The sequence below is a fragment of the Apteryx mantelli genome, chromosome 4 (genome assembly GCF_036417845.1).
Source record: "Apteryx mantelli isolate bAptMan1 chromosome 4, bAptMan1.hap1, whole genome shotgun sequence".
NCBI lineage: Eukaryota > Metazoa > Chordata > Aves > Apterygiformes > Apterygidae > Apteryx > Apteryx mantelli.
In genome coordinates, this window is record NC_089981.1 from 21,879,814 (window position 1) to 21,888,335 (window position 8,522).

At 45.0% G+C, this 8,522-nt stretch overlaps 1 protein-coding gene and 1 non-coding gene across 2 annotated transcripts; both read left to right on the plus strand.

The window, feature by feature from the left end:
- The first annotated feature begins 54 nt into the window (after positions 1-54).
- Positions 55-4,387, plus strand: RPLP2 (ribosomal protein lateral stalk subunit P2). Its single transcript, XM_067295973.1, has 5 exons — positions 55-153; positions 334-457; positions 1,844-1,892; positions 3,702-3,803; positions 4,266-4,387. The coding sequence occupies exons 2-5, from the start codon at positions 335-337 to the stop codon at positions 4,340-4,342; spliced, it is 351 nt and encodes a 116-aa protein (XP_067152074.1). The 5' UTR covers positions 55-153; position 334; the 3' UTR covers positions 4,343-4,387.
- LOC136992095 (small nucleolar RNA SNORA52) lies at positions 2,056-2,189 on the plus strand. Its single transcript, XR_010884219.1, has one exon. It is a non-coding gene; the product is annotated as a small nucleolar RNA SNORA52 (small nucleolar RNA).
- Positions 4,388-8,522: the final 4,135 nt, after the last annotated feature.

Here is an 8,522-nt window from a genome sequence, read left to right on the forward strand (position 1 = left end):
CTCGCGGCCGGCGCGGCCCAATGGCAGCGCGCGTTGTTGAGGGGTGACGGGAAGAAGGCGCCGCCGAGGCACCGCCTCTTCCCTTTCGCCGCCGGGCTGCTGTCGCGAGCGCACGTCGCAGGCCTCTCTCCCGCGCCGCCCCCCTCCCTGCGAGTAAGAGCGCGGCGACCCCATTGCACCCCCCCCCCCACCCCGGGAGTGGTCGCTCCCGGCTCGGCCGCGCCCGCCCGGGACGGTCCGCGGGGCTCGGGCGGGACCATTGTGGGGGGAGGGGGGCGGCGGCCATGTGCTGGGGCGGCGGCGCGGCGCTGAGGCGGCCGTTGTGTCTTGCAGGATGCGTTACGTCGCGGCCTACCTGCTCGCCGTGCTCGGCGGCAACGAGTCCCCCACGTCCAAGGACCTCAAGAAGATCCTGGACAGCGTCGGCATCGAGACGGACGACGAGCGCGTGAACAAGGTGGCGCGGGGCCCGGGTCCGCCTCAGAGCTAGCGCTGCCGCGGGCCGGGGCGCGGGGATGAGCCCTGGCTTATCGTGCCGCGGAGGGGCCCCGTTCCGTTCCCTCCCTAAGGAGCAGCGCTAGGCCGTGACGGAGGCAAAAAAGGCCTGCAGTCATAATATGCTGGAGAAAAATGGAAACCAGTGCTGAAATAGTTATACAGAAAAATCAGGCTCCTTAAGAAAAGGAGGAGTGTCGTAATTGGGAGGCGTCTTCTCACGTAGTAGACTTCCAGTTCTTGTGGGGACAGAATAAACGCATTAATGCCCCTGCAAAAAAGAACGAAGAACTGTCTTACTGCCTGCCACATACCTGTATGGGGGGTGTTTCCAGAGGGATGGAGAAAAACAGTTATTTTCCTGGTCAGATGCCATGTTTTTGTGGTAGGCCCAATCAAGTATTGGTTGACTTGGCTGACAGAACACTTGTAGGGTTGGGAGGTAGGTAGCTCCGAACTCATGTTCAAACACCAGGTCTTTCAGCTTCTTTACGTTTGTTTAGTACCTTCATAAATTGTTTTCTCTGATCCTCCAATATCTAGAAAGTCTCACTGGAATTTGTGTTGGTCATGGTTATTCATCCTTTTATATTTGTACTGGCTGGAGTTTACGCCAGTGTAAATCTAGTGAAGTCTTAACACCTTCTAAATTAAGGAAGCACACAGACGTGGCATCTTGCAGGCTGCGCGCTCTGCGTGAGCAGATGTTTCTTCAAAATGTCTAGGTTAGTCTTACCTCATTTGTTCATTTCCTTTGGAGACTCTGCAGTGTTCGGCACTGACACCTGATAGCAGGAACTCATTAGTAAGATCTGTGATGAACCTTTTTTTTTTTTTTGGTTGCTTGCTGTAGCAATTTTTGTTTTCCTCATCCCTGGTTATACAACAATCTGTTCCAGTACAAGGATGTAGTCTCCAGCTTGGCTTTAACATTTGGTAGTGCTAAGAACTGGACCCTGTGGTTTTTGGTTCGGGGCCCAGTGCTTCAGAGCCTCCCAATGGAAGTTAAGCAAGATGTGTTATCAGTCCCTCAGTGACTAACAAACCATTAGTGGGGTTTCCCAGTTGGCTCCAAAAGGTCTGTGTATCGTGCTTTATGTAACATCCATGGATTCATTATGAATTTCTTGTAACAGATTTCATGAGAAAAATTTCATGGAAAAGTACGAAAGACCTAGCTGAAGCTTTTATTTCAGTGTTCTGTCCCTTCCCTTGAGAAATAAGGAATGTCAGAGCTGTGCAGGCAGCGGGATGGAGGCATTGCACACAGTTATTAATCAGTACTTGTTTAAATGTAGCTTATACTCTTGTTTTGAGACTACTAACATTTTACATTTAATTCACACAGGTTATTAGTGAGCTGAATGGAAAAAACATCGAGGATGTCATTGCTCAGGGTAAGTGCAGTCTCCGAGTGCCATGGGTAATTGCCTCTACCAGTTTGGTAACTTAGGCTGAAGAGCACAGAATTACTGTCAACCCCCTGGTTATTCATCAGTTCAGTCTTGCTGCTGAGGACTTTCATGCTGGATCTCTGCTGAAATGACTGTGAAATCCAGCAGGTCCATTCTAATTCCCTGCAGGTCAGTGCCAGTACCTGCTGGGTTTCGCTTGTGGACCACATTAAACTGGGAGACTTCAAAATATATGAGCTTACTGGTAGTCTGCTCATTAACATGGTTTTCTGGACATGTTGATTAGAGAAAGAATTAGCTAACCTTTGGTACTCTGTGAGATTTTTTTTGGATTTACCCACTTGTGCACACTAATTGAGTAAAATAGGAAGAAGAGAGTGTTAAATGTAAATAGAAGTGACACTCTCTAATACAAGCCTCCAAAACACACCTTTGCTAGAGCTGCCTCAATCTGGCTGTTCCTTTTCCCTGAGATAGGGCGCTCTGAGGTACTGACTTGTATAGGAAGCTTGTGCTCTTACCTGCTGGCACCTGAGCTGGAACTCTTAAAATTCACTGGGTCACGGGGCTGAGATAATATAGAGCTGAGGTAGTGCGAAGGTCTGGAATTAATTAATCTCTATTTTGCAAATACTTAGGCACAAGGGAACTTTTAAGTATATGATTTGAACTATATTTGCTTAAAGGTTGCCAGGACTTTGCCTGGTGTTGCTGGTAAGAGCAGTAACTGGATGTTTCTACCAGTGTGGTCTGAGGACCTAAGAGAGCCATTATGCGTGTGCTGACAACGCATTTAAGCCATCTCTTTATGTAATACTTGATCTTAAAATAAATAGTTTTCTAGAACATGTTGACAGGCATATGAAACATGTTTGTTTACTTTGCTAGTTTATTAAAGCTTGAAATAATAAGAAAATATTTAGAAACTGATTCCCAGAAATTGTAATACAGGCAAATGTACTGTGTACGCGACCTCTGAATGCCAAGGGAGCCTTGGTATGTGAAAGGCAGATGCCAGAGAACTAGCTGACTTTCCAAAGACAAGCATAAAACAGAAGGGAGTTTGCTAGTCTGAAGGGACATGCAATAATAGTTCGTAGGGTGTTGGAGGATCCGATCAGAATACTGTATTCTTTGCCACAAATGCAGCATTTTTTCTTCTCTCTCCTGTGTGACCTTAGTCATGCCCTTACGATTCTCTATACCTTTAAAAAAAAAAAAAAAAAAAGCCAAGACTGCCCATACTTTTTTTGAGGTATATTAAAGTTATCAGCTTCTGCAATGATATGTTGTATTCAGGATTTGCAACATGGTAGCCAATAAATAGACACAGCTCAACAGAAATCACCTAGAAAGAGCTCTTGAAGACTTGTTTTTCTGTAAGTGTAAAATTTGTTGATGTGTTTACTGCTATTTTTATAGGGCCTGTTTGGAAAAAAGTAGGGATTTTATATACAGAAGAAAGCTTATTAATACCATGTCAGTATTCTCCAGATAAGCTTTCGATGTGAATAAGCATTTGTGAATCTTAAACTCCAGGTCCTTTCATTAGAATGGTTCATGCTTTCTTATGATGGATGCAGCCTGTTGTTCCTTTCAGTTAGTAGTGACTGTTCAGTCTATGAGCCTTAGAATCTGAGTTTTCCACACTTTCATTTCTCCTCCTTTTCACCCTGCCTGTGTTCCAGATGGGCTAGACACAAAATCTGGTTTGCATGTTGCCATACTTGTAGCATCATTAAGCACGCTGCAGTGAGCGTTTAACTACTGTTTGTCCTCTGTCTCGTTCAGGTAACGGGAAACTTGCCAGCATGCCGGCGGGAGGAGCTGTGGCCGTCTCTGCTGGCGGGGGCTCGGCTGCCCCTGCTGCGGGCGGCGCTGCCCCTGCTGCAGGTGAGCGTGGGCGTCTGGTTAGTGTGCTGAGCCGGGGGGAGATGTCCCAGGACAGCTCCATTTTCTCTGTTAAAATCTCAGCTGAAATCCAAATGTCAGTCTCTTTCCAGTTTGGCAGTTGACTGTGCGACTGAAATGTGAATTGAACAGTTACTTTTTGTGGGCATTTACAGGTGCTTGTTCTTTAGCCACCATTCCATAAGTTTTTTCTTATTCAGAACTGAGAATCAAAATGAACTTTACTGTGTAAAGCGCATCCCTTCAATAGTAATGTCTGTGTCTGTTCAGTGTTTGTACTGGCTATTAAAAGGGAATGAATGGCTGTGAAGATGAACAGTGGAGGCTGAAATACCAATAACATGACAGCAGAGAACACCAAAGCATGAAATTTGTTCCTGAAAAGCTGTGGTGCAAAAAAAGTACAGCAGATACTGACTAGGCTTGGTTTTTTTCTTCTTTCAGCTGAGGAGAAGAAAGAAGAGAAGAAAGAAGAATCTGAAGAATCTGACGATGACATGGGATTCGGCCTATTTGATTAATTATTTGTTATAGAAATATTATTAAATTTGTTCTTTTAAAAGCTTCCTGAGTTTTTTTTATTATAACCATACAATGCTACTGGATTCAGACTGCTTTCTTAAAATAGCTCTGACAAAGCTTTGGTTTTCAGCTCTGTCTGAAATAGGTATGTTAATTTTATGACTAAATGAGGCCATGAAAAGCACTTCGATATTGCTAAGCTTGTGTGAACCTGAATGTGTGTTTTAAGACTCCTGTTTATTAAATGGTACATGGAAGTTGAATTTACCCAAATTCACTCTCTTCATCATGCTATTTTTGACATCACGCTTATTGAGTAAAGAATCCTACCTATTCAGCCATAAAAAGACTGTTTTTTTTTTTTGGGGGGGGGGGGGTTGTTTTGTTTTTTGGAACCTATCTAGTCAATTCCAAAACATATGAATGGAAAGCAAGTCCAGATTAGTCAACAAATGTTATTTCAGAGCAAGTCCTAATAACTACTGTTTGTAACTATTTAAAAACCCACTGATTTTATTGCTGCTTCATATTCCAAGATCTAGGAACAACACCAATAAAATGTTGGATTATTCTTGGATTTCATGTTACAGCCATATGCTCAACATGGAGCCTTCAACAAGAATACTGCATGTCTGCCTGCAGGTCCTGCTCTTCAGGGGTTTTTAACCAAAGGACACTGAGATCAATGCAAAGGTGCTCTTAATACTGAATTTCTGTTCTGGGGACAACAAAAATAAAATATTTTATGAGGAAAATATTTTTTGGGAACTGACCTCTGTGGTGTGCCTAGAAGAATGCATCAGCTTGAGAGGATACTAAACTTTGCTTTTGTAAAGTATTTTCTGCTAGGAGCCACTTCCAGTGACTTCTGCAGAGGTCTTTGATTGTCACCACTACTAGGTAACGTGCAAATAAACAAATGATGGTCTTCCTGTGCCAAGTTTTCCACAGGCGGTGTCAAAGAGGGGTCCTGGAGCAGTCCGCACTATGAAGTTTTGCTAACACAGTTACGTTGTTACAGAGTGTGGCTAATGCAGGCTATGTGTCACTGGACAAAGAACGGTGAATATGTCTCAGAGCATAGATGGGTGAAATCCAAGTAGGAAAAACAGTGTTTTATCTCCCTGTGGCGTACTGGAGAAAACGCCCATCGCTTAGCAGCAGCCAAGGGAGAGGGAGCAGATGAAACTTCCATCCTCAGACCTCGCAATGGCCGCGATTCAAGCAGCTACCCCTTCCTGCCTTCTCTGTGTGTTGCAAGAAAGAGCTACAGGAGGTTGCGCCAAAACCTGTCATCTGCTTCAGCTCTTAAGTCTTTGCTGAGGTGATCTTCACAGCTGTAATGAAAACTGCTCACGTTTACTCTAGTTCCCTGTCAGAATTGTAATGGCTGTGACTTGACACTGAAAGGGGTGCAGATATACCTGTGTTTCAGTCCTTGCTGATTTCCCCGTTTCAGGTACCTGAAAAAGAGGTTCCTGGGTCTGGTTTCCCTGAGAGGTAGTCCCCAACCTGCAACACTGCCTTGCTTTGGCTGCTACAAGGGCAAAGTCAGTGTTTTCACAGGGAGGAACTGTGCCCTATCACCACGTTCAGCTGGGCCTTTTCTGTGCACAAAGGACTTCTGTTTCAAAGGCACTGAGCTATTCCATGAATTTTGTTGTGCCCAGGCCTGTGGGATGAGACTGAAACCTGTGCCGTCAACTGTGCCCTAGGAGAAAAGAGCAACTAGAGGGCTAAAATGTCTCCCTTGGACTCCAGCCCCATCCAGACTGACGTCCCTCTCGAGCATATTTTTCTACCTCTCCCTATGACCCATGAGGCTTTGAGTTACAGATCCAATCTTGTCCTGTGTGTCCTCTTAGCAAATGTAAACTTCCTCCTGAAAGTGCATCATTTTGATGAAAACTGTCATTGGTCAATCTGCTTCAGGAAGGAGAAGGTTTGTGTTTGCACAGGCAAAGACAGATAACAGATCATTTGCTGTTGCCCTGTAATGGCCATGTGCCCTTTCAGTTTGTTACTCCACAGCATTTTATTACTCGGGGTAAACTCTTTTAGAGGAGAAACATTTAAAGAGCAGCTCTCATCAAGCACCAAAAATACAGTGTTCATCACACTGCCACAGGGAGGCAATGTATTTTACACAGCCACCCCTAGGTATTCCCTGTGAAGGCCAGGAGAGAGGTCTGCCCAGAGATTTCACAAACGTTTTTCAGAATTTGCTACAACCCATGCATAGTGAATGCTTCTTCCAAATGCAAAAGCAAAGCATTTAAAGCTTTCTTCTTCTGTACCTATTTATGAACTAGTTGCTGCCCAAGAGGTTTGTGCATGAGCAATGGTGTGCCTGGAAATCTGTTGCAGACTCATTTGATCCTCTGGTCAGGGTATCACCACCCTCCACTCCACTGATCTCGATGAGCTCCAGCTATGAAGAAACTGGGATCCCTGCTTCTGCTCTGCAGATGCTGTTCTGAGTTTTCAAGGAGTCACTGCCTCCTTTGCAGACAGCAGGGATTTCCAAAGGCAGCGGTAGCAGTAGGACGGATGCTTGGTATTCCATGATGCTGTCAGAGAAAACCAGTGTCTGCAAAGACCTGCAGAGGTGGCCTGGTCTATTCCCTCGCAGGATCAGTTTTACTTAGAGCAGATTTTACCTGAGGCTTCTTCATAAAGAAACTTCAAAGGCATTGAGGGGAAAGAAGATGATACAAAACCCTGTGCCTGGAGATTACACTGGTAACTGATTATTACTAAATTGATGGTAGAGGAAACTGATTTAGCGATGGGCTTGACATTGAAATACGCAAAGCTTTTGTAACTGGGACATGCTGCTCCATCTCAAATCAGCTCTGACTGAAAATCATTACCTACAAATGCCACTGGGCTGGGACATGACATCTTCGCTACTTGGAAAGCAGTGAGAACGTCCTGGGCACCACTGGAAAGTAATAAGCAATGGCTCCCGGGTGACCACTGTCAAATAAGCTGGTTTCACTCTGACAACTGAGGCCAAATTTTGCAAGCTATTAAACACAGGCAGTCCTACTGAACTCAGTGGGTTTCACTTACGTAGGACAGAGATATCTACAGTCACAGTCCTATAAGTAAAAGTCCAGTCCCAAGAGAGCAGAATGATGGGACCGCTCCAGTGCGTCAGGTGATGCCCCTCTGAACCACATCACAAACATTTGCCCTGGAACTGCCCGATAGACACACACATCCCACAGGCAAGACAAAGGCATCCAGGTCAGGCTGATGTTCACGACACTTGGGTTAGGCCTTCGTGGCTGGTCCCCCAGCCTTGCTGGACTATGGGCGACAGCGCTAAAGGAAGTAACATGCTGAAGACAACAGCATACAGACTCTGCCTCGTCTTCCATTTCAAATATTAATTCCCATTGGCTGCCAACAACCAAGGTCTTAGGTAAAAAACAAACAGACATTTGTTTGCTTATATGTTATTACCTCATATGTACTAACTGCCCACAACTCATTGGACTAGAAAACAAATGCAACGAGGAGATTGCAGCCCAAACATGCAAGGGCATGAGCGAACTTGCAGCGTTCTGACAAGAGTTTAATGCAGGTGAAAAGCTGCCATGTAAGTCTTGCTGACCCGGCTTATTGCAGGACTATGAACATTTTGGTAGCTGTACTTTCTTACTAAGAGGAAAAAGATTAGTTTTGGAGATTAATGATTTTGAAGAAAAGCACAGTTGCTGTTTCCAGCCTGCTACTGCCAGTACCCAGGGAGCACTCTGCAAGAGACTACTGTTTGTATGTTTTATTTCAATAACCTGCTTCAACCATGCAGCAATAAACTCCTCAGACAGGTAACCTTGAGGGCCAATGCAGAGTGATGTAACAACTCAGAGAATGAGGTTGCTGCTGAAGAACTGGAAGAACCTAACCCCAGCACTGTCACAGTATTGTTGTTTCTGTTTTCCAGCTATAGCATGAACCATTATGTTTTGTGAAATGCTGAAAAAAGGAAGCAGTGTTAGCTCAAAATTGAAGCTGTTCTTGTGGTTACATGTGTTATCATGCAAACAAGGTTCTGCATTCAGTTATTCCACAGGTTTCCTCCAAAGGCACAGCCCAAAGCCTAGTTTTGCGGGGGCACAGTCCCTGCTCTGCAAAAGGCATGACACTATGTTTTCCTTGGCTTTGGCT

What these genes read in the sequence shown, in the direction of transcription:
- RPLP2 (XM_067295973.1), top strand. Translation starts at nt 335, where the DNA reads ATGCGTTACGTCGCGGCCTACCTGCTCGCCGTGCTCGGCGGCAACGAG. An exon ending in ACGACGAGCGCGTGAACAAG is followed by an intron (nt 458 to 1,843) that starts GTGGCGCGGGGC and finishes TAATTCACACAG; the next exon opens with GTTATTAGTGAGCTGAATGG. An exon ending in CGGCGCTGCCCCTGCTGCAG is followed by an intron (nt 3,804 to 4,265) that starts GTGAGCGTGGGC and finishes TTCTTCTTTCAG; the next exon opens with CTGAGGAGAAGAAAGAAGAG.